The sequence below is a fragment of the Hemitrygon akajei genome, chromosome 6 (genome assembly GCF_048418815.1).
Source record: "Hemitrygon akajei chromosome 6, sHemAka1.3, whole genome shotgun sequence".
NCBI classification, from domain to species: Eukaryota; Metazoa; Chordata; class Chondrichthyes; order Myliobatiformes; family Dasyatidae; genus Hemitrygon; species Hemitrygon akajei.
This window is the reverse complement of record NC_133129.1, coordinates 62,869,395-62,884,373: the sequence shown is the minus strand read 5'-3', so window position 1 is coordinate 62,884,373 and position 14,979 is coordinate 62,869,395. Positions and strand designations below refer to the sequence as shown.

Below are 14,979 nucleotides of genomic sequence, written 5' to 3'. Positions count from 1 at the left end.
AACAATGTTTAAGATATTTGGATGGGTACATGATAGGAAAGGTATAGTGAGATATGAGCCAAATATGGGCATATGGGACCATCTTTGGTCAGCATAGACCAGTTAGGCTAAAGGGCTTGTTTCCATTCTTTTTCTCCAAGTTATCTGGAAAATCTGAAGAAGAAAAATGGGTCAGGAGAGTGGGTCTAACAGGACAGTCGTTTCGTACATCCCACAGACCATGATAATAGCAAAGGAGGCTATTCAGTCTGGGTTTATATTAGCAAGATTTCAACTGTGTAGTTGGCATGCACCAACTTCTATAAATCCATTGCAGTTCTTTTAACTTGCTCCTTTCCTACCAATCTCAGGTGATTCGTAACTTCGAATTAGTTGGTCGTGTTAACCTGGACCAATTGGACAGTAAAGACAAGGAATGGTTCAGCAGCGAAGAGGAGGCCAAAGAGGAAGAAAAAAACAATGTTGTTGAACAAAGAGGTTTGTTTGAAAAGTACTCAAATTTGAAAAAAACTTGTTTGCTTGTGTTGCTTTTTTAACATCGCCTTGAGAATAAATGTAGGAAAGGAAATGACTGCTTTCTAAACTGGGTGGGAGCCATTGGTTACCTAATTTCAGGGTGAGTTGTTACTGCCCCCATTGTCAATTAAGCTGGAGCTGGGGCAGGACTTAAATAGAATCCTCCACAAACGAAGCAGAAGATATGACCAGAATATTGGATACCTTTCACATACTTTTTGGGATGTTCCACCCTCACTAATGGCAGAGCAGACAAGGTCACAGCGATTTTATTTTTCCGGTTCCTTTTCCTTGATTTCATGTTTGATTAGATCTTCCATTTTTCACTCACTGGTGCATTTCAGAATGAGGAATCAATGACCTGCTTTAATATATATTTCCTGAAAACAATGCAAGCTAATAGGTCTACTCTCAGGACACTGGTAGGGCCTTATCTATTGCTAGGGAGCACAGACAGCATTCTCCAAGGGTCAGTCTTTCCTTGTCAAGTCGCAGTCTTTGGTTAAAATCCCACTTTGGGGATTTGTGCACATAATTCAGTTGTCACCTTGTCATTGGATGAAATGTAACGAAACCTGGTCAGCTGTCTCTGGTGGACACAAAAGGTCTCTGGAGCTACTTTAAAGAACAGGGACTTCTTTTAGCTCAAGATGATTTACGAGCATGTTGACAGGAGTTTAGTTACAAGGAAGAGTCAGCTGACAGGTTTTTTTTATCAGAAGGAAGAAGGCTTTGGAAGAGAATAGGAATTGAGGCATTCAGGTAGAATAAACTGAAGTCATGTTTCCCTTTTGAAAAGGGATAACTGGGGGAGAATAAAGACTTTGCGGATGCTGGACACAGACTTGAGTTGGTAGGTAAAAGGAGTCATGCTGAATAGAAAGAAATGTTTTAACCACATGAGTCAATGGATTTGTAAGTCTCAGCTGGAAATGTTGCTGGAGACACAAGTCTTCATCGAATTTAAATAGTATTTGGTATGCTCTTTCTATACTGTAATCTACAAAGCTACCAACCAAGAACTGGGTAGCAAGAAGAGTCTTAATGGCTTTTACAATTGGAATGGACATTCTGGGCTAACTGGCAGCTTCTAGATTCAATGTGATTAAAAATATTTAGTTTCTGTTGTAATACTCTGTTCAACTGGTTTATGATTTAGTGCATCATCTGCAACTTTACAATTTCTCCTCAGCAGTTCTGAACTTTGATTTTGAAACCAATTAATTTTTAGGTATTGAAGCGTGTCCAGGAAGCGGGGCTCGGATCTACAACGAGAAAAGATTCCCGTGTGAATTTTGCGGCCGTACATTTGCTCGTGGCTTTGATTGGGAGCGCCACATTCAGAGACATAGCATGTAAGAGCACCCAAAACAAAATACTCAAAAGAAAATAAATCTGCAGCTGTAAAAATAGTTCTAACCACAGCAACTATCATTTATGTGGCACATGAATACAGCAGCACAGTGGTGAAGCAGTTAACACTGCTACCTCATATCTCCAATGACCCAGGTTCGAGCCTTCTTTTAGGTGCTGTCAGTGTGGAGTTTGCATGTTCTCCCTGTAGCTATGTGGGTTTCCTTAAGGTGCCCCAATTTCCCAAAGACTTGCTAGTTAGGTTAACTAGCTACTGTAAGTCAAAGTAAATTTATTATTAAGGTACATATGCCATCGTATACTACCTTGAGATTCATTTCCTTGAACGCATTCACCAGAGAGCAAGGAAATTCAATAGAACCAACAAAACAAGGACACACAATAAAACAATTAACAAATTTGTGGGCACGGGAAGGGTGAAGAATTGATGGAGATACAAGAGGGGAAAAATAGATTGATGTAGGTGGAGGCTTGACATGGCCACCAGGCTTCTTTCCATACTGTGTGTCATAACGTGGCAGATGATCCTAGGGTACATTATCCCCACAGATGCTGCTGGATTTGCTGAATCCCTCCAGCAGATTGTTGCTCCAGATTCCAGCATCTGAAATATCTTGTATCCAAAAACTTGGACAAGAAATGGTTGTCTTGAAGAGTGATAGGGAGGGAGAGCCAGGCAGCTGAAGAAATAGCTGCCAGTAAAGGCAAACAAACAGAACTTGCAGGTGACAGAATCTGAAATAAAAACAGGATCAGCCAGTCATGTAAGATATATGGAAAGAGAAAGTAGTTGACATGTGCCCTTGATCAAAACTGGGGGAAAGGTGGAGGGTTATTGATTTTTAAAGCAGAGCCTGGGAGGGATATTGTGGCGCACTGCTAGCAGTTTGAGGGAGACAAGAAAAGAGAATTAGTGGAGCAGAGAGATCTTAGTTTATCGATCGATGAGGTCGTGGAGGGATTCCAATGCAAAGCTAAGAATTTTGAATTGGAGTTTTAAAATTGCTCAGTTGGGTGATGTGGTTTTAGGAGGGTTTGACAGAGTCAATTTTACAGAGAATGGAGCAAGGGGTACAATGGAATTCTCAAGTCTGTACATTTTTTTTCCTGTACTGTTCTTACTATTCTTTTAAAACAGGGCTCTCGATGAGAGTAACCATCAGGGACGTGAAGCATGTCCAGCAACAGAGAACTCCGGAGAGGAGAATAACACTACGCCTTCAGGAATGGAGGAGCAACTGGATTCTGCTAACAACACGGAGACAGAAATCACTTACCAGGAATCACCATACTGTCCAATCTCTATAGCATTAATAAAGGAAAACTCCCAGGATCTGGATACTGAGACCAAAAATAAAGAGTCTGAGCTTTGTTAGTATACTTGAAATGTGCAAGTTCCTCCTTCCCTTCTAACCCCCCTCATCCCGACCCTTCACCATCTTCTCTGCTCCTTGCCTGGTGTGACAACTGATGATGGAGCAGGATTTCACGTTACAATCAACCCTTCAGTACCTCATCCAAGCGTCTGTTCTTCACGCGTGTGAGAGTGAGCGGTAAGTACAGGCTGACTGTTGGCCGAGAGGAGTGGACACACCGCTGAGACTGGCCCTGCCGTCGACATCTCCATTTATGAGGGCACTGAAGCACGATCCAGAGCCGGAACCCGTGCCAATATTTTTACCTCCTCCCTGGTCCGAGACTAATTGTAGAATTCTTACTTATTCCAAGGTGAGCTCAACAAAGCTAACTCGGAAGGGATTAAACCTTTTGGACACTCCTGGGCTGTCAAGCTCTGGGTCATATAGTGTGCGGTGTGTTTACTTAGCTATTTGGGATGTCCTCCTTATCCCCTCTTCCCTACCTCCTTTGTGTCCGTCCCCTCCCTTACCTCATATCCCAACTCCTCCTCCTTCCCTCCCCCCTCTCTGCCTTACCCTACCCCTTTGTTTCCAGTGTTTGAATGAATTGTGTGTTTAAAAATACTGGGGACTGCCTCATTAATCTAGTGAGTTGTGATTTTTTTTAAAGTTAGTGTGATCTTGTGGGAATGTCATTACTTCACTGTAGAGATTTTGACATTCATCGAAGTAATGTTCCATATTGCTCTTTTTAAAAAAAATATTGAACTTGTGCATTGAAAACCAAAAAATATCCCCCAAATTTTTACTTTGATCCAGCTATCACTCTAGTGATCCATAACTAATGGATTCGTCAAGCACCTCTGATTCAGTGAGTTTTGTTATGATGGGACATTTTTGCAAGCTGCTATATCTTAGCCCACAACTGGTTGAATTCAAGGCACTTGTTTTCTCTTACATCCAAAGCACCATTTTAAACAGGTTAGTTTATCTCTCAATTGGTTGTGTGTTACAAGCTGTAACTATTGCAGGCCCCTGCGTAATGGTTTATAACATGTATACCTCAACAAAGGGTTACAAACACATTAAGAAGTGGAAACTCACCTGTACAGTTCACATTTTCTGTTCACTTAAAATGGTGTGCATTATAACTGGTGTGTAAAATGGATTGGTGGAGGCATTTCCTAATCTTGAATGAAGGACCAGCTTGGATCCGAGGTGCTATAATTGGCAAACATTGAGCCCAGGTCACTTGTAGCACCAACACTGTTTGTGTTTTTCTTTTGTTAGTAATACAGTACAGAACAAAGCTCACCATACTAAAGAGTTCCTTGTTTTCTTGCACTAATGCATCTGGTAAAAATGTTTTTTTTTAATCTATTATTTAAAAGAAAACTTGTTTGTATAGCAGAAGTGGTCCTAACGATTACTGTTAATGTAGGATGTTGGTGCAAAAAGTGATCATAATTTGCAGTACCTCAGCATTAATCTTTACTGAATGAATGTCCATTCTGTACCAGTAATATCTGTTCATAAACTGTGTAGATTTACTTTTCTTCCCCTGCACATCTGCAGTGAGATGTGTGCTACAATGTTGTAGTGAGACTACTTTACGTGAATAAAAATTCCATAGGTTAGCTTTTGTTTGCCAAGTTTACAGGTTATTGTATTCTTGTTTTATATAAACACTTTAATTAAATCACTATATGGGTTCTCAAAACCTGTTGCTTGAAAAATGACATTTTTTAGGACACTTGTTTAGGTCTCAATTTGGATCCAGATGTTTGCATTATCAAATGAAATATTATTGCGATCAAGGTATTTTTGAAATGATGCGTTCAAAGAACATCTGTTCCTTGAAGCAGGTCATTAACATCACCTATTTTCATGTTGAAAACAGGGCAAAATGGGAGCAGTTTCTGTGAAAAAAAAAGACAGGGATATTGCAGATTACCATGTATATTGTGTTCTTTTGTCTACATTGTAGTTTAGGAAGCTCCTTTTAAATATTTTTGTTATCTAAAATACTTCTAAAGTTGACTGTTTAGGACATGCATTGGAAGTCTGTTTTAAGCCAACTGTAAGGGTTGAGGAAATGAACTCTGGAAACATTTACCAAAATTGACTGGCCTTCCTGAGTGTTTGTTAGTGCAGTTTCTAAATAATGCTGCTTTAGTTTCTAGAATGATCTGTAAATACTGTACTTCCTGGGATTTTGTTTTGCTGACCCGATAAATAAAAAGTGATGACTCCTTTTTAATTTTGTAATGTTCTTGAGCCATTCATTTTTTCCTGTTTAAATTCTACATCAAAGAGAAGAAACCTTGCACTTCTATATGCCTTACAAACTTTTCATATTAGCTCAGGGCTCTTAACCAGCTGTCCAGTCATTGATGTAATGTAGAAAAAGTGGCAGTTTGTACATTGCAAGCTCACACAAAGAGCGATGTGATTGATGCTCGGGTGATCTGCTTTGATGATGGTGGTAGTAGGTTCACTCCCTAGGGTGAAGATCCAGTACCTCTGCAAAGCAACAGCCGTGGGATCTTATTCGTGCACCTGTAAGTGGAGGTGGGGCCTTTAGCATATGGACTATCAGGTGACAGTGCAGCACTTGTGTGCAGGGCACCAGGATGCATGGCAGATCTTTCTTTGAACGTTACAGCACAGGAACAGACCCTTCAACACACGATGCTGTGCCAAACTAATTAAATCATGATGCTTAATCCCTTCTGACTGCATGCGGTCTATATTTGTTCCTTCCGTTCCCTATAAAGTATGAGCTGAAAAGCCTTTTAAATGCCTCTATCATATCTGCCTCCTCCATCAGCCTGATATCATTTTCCAGGCACCCTCCACTCTGGTCGAAATAAAAACCTGCCCCATGTTTTTACTTTGAACTCTTCTCTCTTCTCCCCCTCCCCCCCCCCCCCCCCTTTAAATGCATGCACACTAGTACTGGACATTTCAACCTGGGTAAAGTTCCCAGTTTCTTTCTATACCTATACCTCTCATAATCTTATAACGTTCTATTAGGCCTCCTCTCGGCTTCCACCACTCCAGAGAAAACAAACATGTATGTCCAACAGGCTCTCCCTATAGCACATGCTAATCAGATATGTGGTAAACCTGTTCTGCACCCTCTTCAAAGCTTTGGCATCCTTCCCATAATGGGGTGACCAGAAGCTGAATTCCCTGCCCCATAGCACAGATTCTGGTACTGTTAGAAGGACTTATCAGCTGAGAAGGAAGAACAAGAAGCACTCATGAAACATGCTTGACAAGTAAGGTTAAAGAAATACTATACATTCTACAGCACCACAGCATTCGATTCATAAAGAGCAAGAGGATAAACCACACAAGGAAGTAGACTGTGAGTGAGATCCAGTATTTACCAAGGAGAACGACATGGAGGATAGGAAGATGAGTGCTAATATTTTGAGATAAAGGAGGTAGTGTTGGGTTTCAAAGAACAATTAAGGTCATTAGGTCCACAGGGCCTGATGGAATATACCCAAGGTTATCAAGAAATGAGCTTTGGGCCTTGGCTAATGCATTTGTGTCCTCTAGCCATGGGTGAGGCCCAGAGGATTGGTGACTGGTTAATATTATTACCAGAAATGGAAACAAGATTGGGACCTATAGACTAGTGAGTCTCAGCTCACTGGTGGGGAAGTTACTGGAGCTGATTTTTAGGGATAAGATTGATCAATTAGAAAGCCATGGTTGTGTCTTACTGACTTAGATTGAGTTTTTCAAGGGGATGACAAAGGTAATTGATGAAGGCAGAGCTCTGAAGGTTGTCTTCATGGATTTGAGTAACATGCTTGACAAAGTCCCTCATCCAGGTTTAAGTTGCATGGAATCCACAGTGAACTGGACATTCAGATAGAGCAGGCAGCCAGCATCTCCCCCAAGGCTGAAATTTAATAGGAGGTATGCATTTAAGATGAGAGAATTTCAAAGGATAGGCAAGGGGCAAGTTCTTTTTTAACACAGAAAGTGGTGGGTATTTGGAATGTAGTGCCTGGGATAGTGGTGAAGGCAAATACGATAAAGGCATAATTGACATGAGTGTGCAGAAATGTATATTGTGTAGGCAAGAAGGATTAGTTTTGGTGGACCTTTGATTTGTACTTCGTTTGGCACAGCATTGTGGCCTATGGACCTGTTTCTGTACTGTACTGTAGTTCCTGAGGAGAGTTTGAAGCATCTTGGTAGAGTGCACACCCTGATTCTGAAAGAGTGAGCATTTGATTTGGAGGATTAGAAGAGAGCTTTTTTATGGTAATAATGTAGTTGTTTTCCAAGGTTATCACCCTGAAATAATTACATAAAATGTGAATGCTTCAGGACCTTGGCCTTCTCTTTCCTATTATATATTCATAACCTTTCTTAGAAAAGTCCAAAATATAGAATGAATAATGGCAAACTTAGGTGAAACCTTCATTAGCATGAGAGACAGAATGAGCAAATAACAAAGGTACTCTTGAGGCAAGGGTTCCCAACTTGTTGTCCACGGACCCCTTGCTTAATGCTGTTGGTTGGCATTAAAAAGTTTGGGAACACCTGTCTTAAGGGGATGTGGAGGAATGAATGATGGATCTGGAAGTAGGATGAGACTAAAGTAATTCCATACTGTATAGGTCTTCACTTCCACCTCAAAATATCGGCAAATGACCAGGACAACTATGCTGGCTGGAGGTGCTACCTAACTAGTCTTTGTCCATTGAATATGAAGATAATGGATTCAAGATAAACCAATAATAAGAAAGGAATACATTATAAATAATAGCAATAGTAATAAAATGAATGGATTTCTATAAAACTCAGCAAGCTCAATAATATCCTCAAAGGAAGGAAACCTCATCCTTATTTGGTCAATACAGTTGACTAACAATTGCTCCCAAATACAGGATTTAAGTAATTTCTATGAGTAGCTCTGGATGCTAATAAATGTTATCTGCCCTAACCTGTAATGTCCACATGCCTTCCATCACAATAGCCATCACCTTTGAGGAGTGGGCTGGGTATAAATACGTGGCACCTGTTAGTGAACACAAAGTTCAGAGCTATATTTGCAATTCAAATGATCATTATCAGTTTAATACAGCTTCCTGCCCAATCCCACAATTGGTGGTTGAAAAAAATCTCCGCATCCACAGCCCTCGGGAACACGCAAGTCCAATGCTTCAACTTTGATGGAAGATTTCTCTTTCTGTTAATGATCCACCCATTCTTTCAAAGGCACAGACAGGTCTTTGAATCTGTGACAACTGACACATTCATTTGGATTCGAAGCTGAATCTCTGATTATGGTCCAGCCCACAAATTCAAACTGGTTCTCTCTTTGGTTTGCCTCTCTTGACCATATCTTCGTGATCCTCACCACTGGTACTGCAGTCCCCAGTCTCTGCCTGGAGCAGACATACTGCCAGGTATCTACAATGTCAAACCCCCTAAGATCACCTCTCATTCTTCTCATTCCAGCCAATACAAGCACTCACTACTGAATCAAGAATACACTTCCTTATGCAGTAGAGCTGCCCTGTTTGCTTAACCCTGACACTGTTAGTTCAGGTTGAGTGATTATTTGAAGTTTATGGAGACTGTTGTCCCAGCAGAGAGAGTGGAGAGAGAAAGACTAGATTTCAGCATATGAGAGCATTCAAGAATGCAGAGGGAAAACTGGTCAAAAAATAGAACATACTCAAGTTTGGGCTGGCTGTGAACTGGCCATGATAGGGTAAGGCCCTGGACAAACCTCAACTTATTTGTACCCAATGACAAAATAAGGCAGTGCTCAGGTGAGGCTTCACCAAATCTTTGTAAGGCTGTAGCAAGAATTCCTAACTCATTTTCCTTTCAAATTACTCTAAAGGCTAATATTTCATTTGTTGTTATTTCACCTTGTAGGTACAGCAAGGTAATTATTCTTATACACCAACATTGCTACGGTATAACATTAACCAGTCTCTTGCTAATTAAATAATGCTGTTTCCAGTTCTTTCTGCCAAAATGGATAAACTCTTTGTATTGTATCTGCCATACTTTTGCCAACACAGTTTACCTGTCCAAGTCCTTTTGCAAACATTTGCTTTCTTAATTATCATTGTATCACCAGCAAACATTGTCATATGGCATTGGGTTTCTTCGTCTTAAGTCTTTAATATAAAATTTTAAACCGATAAGTACCCAGCACTCATCCCTGAACCATACTGTAAGCTAAAGCTTGAAAATGACCCATTTAGCTCCACCTTTTAATTATTGCTTAGCCAACTATTGGTCAATCCTCTACCTAAAATTATGTATAATACCCTTAATTCCATTCATGGTGGTGTGTCCTGGGGGGGCAGATGCAAGTCCGTCCGTCAGGAGCTGGGGTTGATCAATCTTTGGCATCTCGTCCACAGCTGTTCAAACTTGGATGGCTCTGAGCTGGTGTCACCTGATGGGAGTCCTTGAAGCACACAAGCCTCCACATGATGTCAATATGTTGATCCAGCCACAAATAGACTCAGAAGTTGATATGTCAAAAACAGCGCAAACACTACACCTATGGGGTACCCAACAAACTCCTGCTTGTCCCTCTGGTGCCTCAACCCAGGGTGTCTGCCACCTGGTTCAAATGTGCCCTCTCAACAAGATCCGAGACAGGTTTGCCACGGTCCATCGATGCAGCCATGAGCTCAAGGAGCAGCTTGACAAAAAGCAATTGGAAATGTGAAGATGAAAACATCTGCCATACATAAGAGCAATTCCATAAGCCCAAATCCTGTTCAGTAAACTTTTAGGTGACATCTTTTCAAAGGTCCTTTAAAAATACAAATATCTTCACTGTTTTGATAGATGCTCCCTGGCCTGCTGAGTTCCTCCAGCATGCGTGTGTGTGTGAGAGAGAGAGAGCGAGAGCCACACAAAGGAGCTGGAGGAGTTAAGTGGGTTAGGCAACATCTATGGAGAGAAATAGACAGTTGCCATTTTGGATCAAGAGCTTTCTTCAGGTCCGGAAGTAAAGAGGGAAGATGGCCAGTTTAAAAAGGGAGGGGGGAGGTGGAGCAGGAGCTAGCAGGTGATAGACCCAGGTGAGGGAAAGGGAAAGTGAGAGGTATAAGTAGGTGGAAGTATAAAGCATTGAAGAAGATGGACTCTGACAGCTGAGGACAGTGACCATGGAATAAAGGGAGCTGGAGGGAGGAATGTGCGTGTGATGGGTAGAATGAGAGGATGGGGGAGGGGAAATAGATGGGATAATGGTAGCTAGTGGCATAAGGGAAGGGAAGCAGGCAGTGAAGTGGTTAACAGAAGTTAGATATCTTAATGTCCATGCCATCCAGTTGGAGACTACCCAAACAGAATGCGAGGTTTTGTTCGTCAAGTCTGCATTTAGCCTTAACATGGACAGATATGTCGGTGTGGGAATGGGAAGTGGAACTAAAATGGCTGGCCACCAGGAAATCCTGGCTGACATGACAGATGGAATAAAGGTGTTAGATGAAGTGATTTCCTAATCTGTGTTAGTTCTCACCCATGTAGAGGAAGCTGTACAAGGAGCTCTGGAAGCAATAAATGACTCCAGTGGATTCACATGTGAAGTGCTGCCTCACCTGGAAGGATTGTTTGGGGCATTGAATGATGGTGAGGGAGGAGGTGCAAGGGCAGGTATAACACTTATCAAGTTTCAGGGATAAATGCCTTGAGGGGGATCACTGGGGAGGGATGAGTAAGTAAGTGAGTCAAGAGATCCCTGGAGAAAACAGGCAAGAGAGGGGAAGATGTGCATGGTGTTGGGATCCTGTTGGAGATGCTGGAAGCTGCAGAGAATGAGATACTGGATGTGTTGGTTTGTAGTGTGGTAGGTGAGTCAAGGGAAATCCCATCCCTGTTATGTCTAGTGGGATTGAGGCAAGGGTAGACAGCCTATTGCAACTCCCACCTGAACCTACCTATCTACTGCCAGCAAGCCCTTGCTCTATCCCTTACCCCTCCCAACCCCACCACCCTGCCTCATACTGGGGGCAATTCTACCGATTTATTTTTTATTAATTTTAATTTAATTTAATTATCAAATAAAGCATAGTAACAGGTCAATGAGGTTTTGGAATGTGGGGGTGAACTGGAGCAGTTGGAGTGAATAGTATATTTGGTCACAGGGAGTAGATACAAATTCCTCACTAACCGTGCTGGGAATTGAACCTGAGTTACTGGCGCTGTAATAGCATTGGATTGGATAGTAAAATTGGATAGGTATATGGACAGGAAAGGAATGGAGGGTTATGGGCTGAGTGCGGGTCAGTGGGACTAGGTGAGAGTAAGTGTTTGGCACGGACTAGAAGGGCCGAGATGGCCTGTTTCCGTGCTGTAATTGTTATGTGGTTATATTATGCTACTCGCCATGCTACTGTGCTGCCTCCTTCTTTCCAGACCTAATGAATGGCCTTGACCCCAACATCAACTGTCTGTTTCCTTTCAGCGCTGCTCTTTTGATTGTTGCACCAGATTTCCAGCATCTGCAGCCTCTTGTGTCTCTATAGTGCTGATTTCTAATTATCTACCCTGCTAATTCCATGGTCAAATGACTCTGTTTATTAAATATTATTGACTCCATAATGCTTTCCTAAGAAATGTGTTACCATTTTGAAAAGCATTACCCCAGGTCACAGCATCTCAGCTATGTTTGGTTGCTTGGAGTTTGAGAGTGTTTACTGGTAGCTGGTTTGTGGAAAGTGATGCAAATTCATAGCATTGTGGTTGAGATGCTAACATGCACACCTCTCTCTCGCTACTGAAAGACACGCACGTCTGTCTAATCCAAGCTGACACTACATATGCCCTCCATGGGGAGAGCTGCTTGGTCAGTGATGCCAGTATCCATATTGTTAAACTGAGAGTCCATCTGTTTCTTCAAGTAGTTCAGGCACATATTAAAGAACACAACATTGTATAGTCACCTGATCAGTCACTACTGAGGATTAAACTGCAAAGAATGTGTGCGTGCAAGAGGAACTCCATTTGGATAAGACTTAATTTGGAAGGATACAAGGAAAAGGTTTTTTTAGTAATTCAAAAACTGCATTTATATTGCACTTTTAGTAAAATATCCCAGGAAAGCACCACTGAACATTATCAGACACAGAATTCACATGAGGTGTTAGGACAGATGCCTAATAGCCAACTTGAAGTGGTATACTGTATTTAAAGGGACAGAGAACTATGAAGCCTCGGTCTATATCCACATGTAGTGCAGAATGAGGAGAAACATCAACATGTCCAGCTTGCAAAGATCATAGAAAATCACAATGTAGACGCAGCCTTTGTGTCCAAGCTAACCAAAGAGAGCTAACCCACTGAATCATACTTGCCAAATTTCAGTCTCTTGCACAGATGTTACAACACATCTCATCCTGGAACTTTTTAAATAGTCTGGGACTTACTGCCATCTGGGATAGTGAGTTTCAAGCCCCCACCACTCTCTGGCTTGTTGCCAAGAACCTTAGGGAATTGGTACTCCTAGCTCCTGCTGCTTCTGCTTTGGCTTTTTCTCTGTTGCATCAGCCTTGTCTTCAGCTCGTACTCCTGGATATGTGGGCATCTAGTGAGACCACAAAGCTTCCTGAACTAGCAGCAATGAAAGGCTGCTGCAAACTTAATGTTCACTCAAGTGTGCAGAAAGAGTTTGTAGGTCAGGGCTCTATTGTTCATTTCTGATATACTGTTTGATCCTCACTAGGAGTTATTGCAAACCCATGCATTCTCTCTCAAGGGAAACACCAGCCGAACATTGAACGTGGACTGATACCCCTCATTTTCATGTTAGGATTTGTCACCTCGATAAAAGCACTAGATGGTCTTGCGCACAATGCTTATTTTAACACCACAATTGTGCTTAATAATAATTTTACACTGGAAATCTGTTTTGTGCTACACTTGCAGGTTTGCAAGCCACTGTTTTTCCAGCTCTTTCCTTTTTGATGAGCTGTATTAGTCTACACTGTATCATAAGCTGATAATAAGATTTAGACAATAGAGGAAGAGCTGACAATTATGTACTCAATGCCTTAGCCTGGAAATGGGTCAGCTTTCCACCATGGTGGTAACTATAGCAAGCCACCTCACTCATTAATCCTGCCTTTACACAACTGTGACCACATGAAGTCTTGATGTTGCAAGAATTCTCTGAAGTAGAAGGATCTCTTAGTGATGACTGGAATTCAGATGGCTGAATCTGAGTCTCTCCCAGAGCACCCTTGATGGGTTTCTGACAGCTCTTGCTGTCAAAGGCTTTTCTGTCAACTTTTGAATCGTGCTGATCAAAGATATTTAGGAACATATAATGTACAGATATTTAGGAACAGGATGATTGTGGAAATATAGTTAAAGGTCAAAATTGAAATATTGTTTAAAAATACAATCACTTAAGTGTAATAAAGTAAAAGAAAAATATAACCTCATATACTTTTTATTGGGTAATATATAAGATTATTGGGTAAAGTTAAAAGCACAATCCATTGTTGGTTTAAAACCAAATGTGTCTCTCACATCAGGAGGATCCAGAACTTGGGAATAGGTACAGTGGAGAAAGAGATCAGATACATCCTGCAACAAATTCTGTGCAAACAAAAGTTCAAAGGAATTTTTATTATCGGAGTACATATATGTTACCATATACAACCCTGAAATGTATTTTCCTGTGGGCATATTCAGCAAATTTATAGTATTATAGAACTATAACAGGATCAATGAAAGATTGAATGTAAAAGACAACAAACTGTGCAAATCAAAATATAAATAAATAGCAATAAATAACAACAACATGAAATAACAAAATAAAGAGTCCTTCAAGTGGGAATCATCGGTTGTGGGAACAACTCAATGGGTACACAGATATTGATGCTATAAACTCTCCGAATCATGGGGTAGGCATGGCTAGCAATTCCCTTGTCAACCACCAGCCAGTGCTCATTATGAATCACAAATTGCTTCCCAAATCTTAAGCCAATAAGATTGGATTTCAGGGTAATGCCAGAGTTTAATATGTACCGTTGAATAGGTCTCTCACCAATGTGCACAATAAAACTCCTCAATTAAAGAATTCTTAATAGGCTTGATTCTCAATGTAACTGGTCAGATCTGAATAGCAGACAACTGATACTGAATTGCATGTTCGACTGTCAAGGTATGATATGACCTGACAAAATGCAAAATAAAGTTGATCAAGATAATCAAGAGTTCTGACAGAGTTTATGCACAATCTTTGAAGGTGATAGAACATGTTAATAAAGCAGCTTGTCAAACCATCTTATAAATAGAGATGCAAAATCCAAATGCCAAAATGTATCACTTGTTCTCAGCTCCAACGTTTGACCTTATCACATTATTTGGCTGGAACTATATGTGTTAGTATTTCTCTGTGAGAATAATGTACAATTCCTGAAATGCCACTTTAGGAAGGATGTGAAGACGTTTGGGAAGGTACAGGAGCGACTTAGTGAAATGATTCTGAAGATGACAGCACATACAGTGGTGCTAGAAAGTTTCTGAATCCTTCAGAATTTTCTCTATTTCTGCATAAAATGTGATCAGATCTTCACTTAAGTCCTAAAACTAGATAAAGAAAACCCAATTAAATAAATAATACAAAAAACATTATACTTGTTCATTTATTTATTGAGAAAAATATTCAATGTTGCATGTATTTGTTGGAAAAAGTTTGTTAGCCTTTGCATTCAGT

At 40.8% G+C, this 14,979-nt stretch overlaps 1 protein-coding gene across 6 annotated transcripts in view; it reads left to right on the top strand.

Moving 5' to 3' along the window:
- znf462 (zinc finger protein 462) overlaps nt 1-5,520 on the top strand; it is a 120,434-nt gene extending 114,914 nt beyond the window's left edge. For all 6 annotated transcript variants that reach the window (XM_073048448.1, XM_073048454.1, XM_073048453.1 and 3 more), the window contains 3 exons: nt 351-477; nt 1,748-1,871; nt 3,029-5,520. In XM_073048448.1, the coding sequence (XP_072904549.1) occupies nt 351-477; nt 1,748-1,871; nt 3,029-3,266 (489 nt within the window). In that variant the 3' untranslated portion in view covers nt 3,267-5,520. The remainder of the gene's footprint in view (nt 1-350; nt 478-1,747; nt 1,872-3,028) is intronic.
- The last annotated feature ends 9,459 nt before the right edge of the window (nt 5,521-14,979 follow it).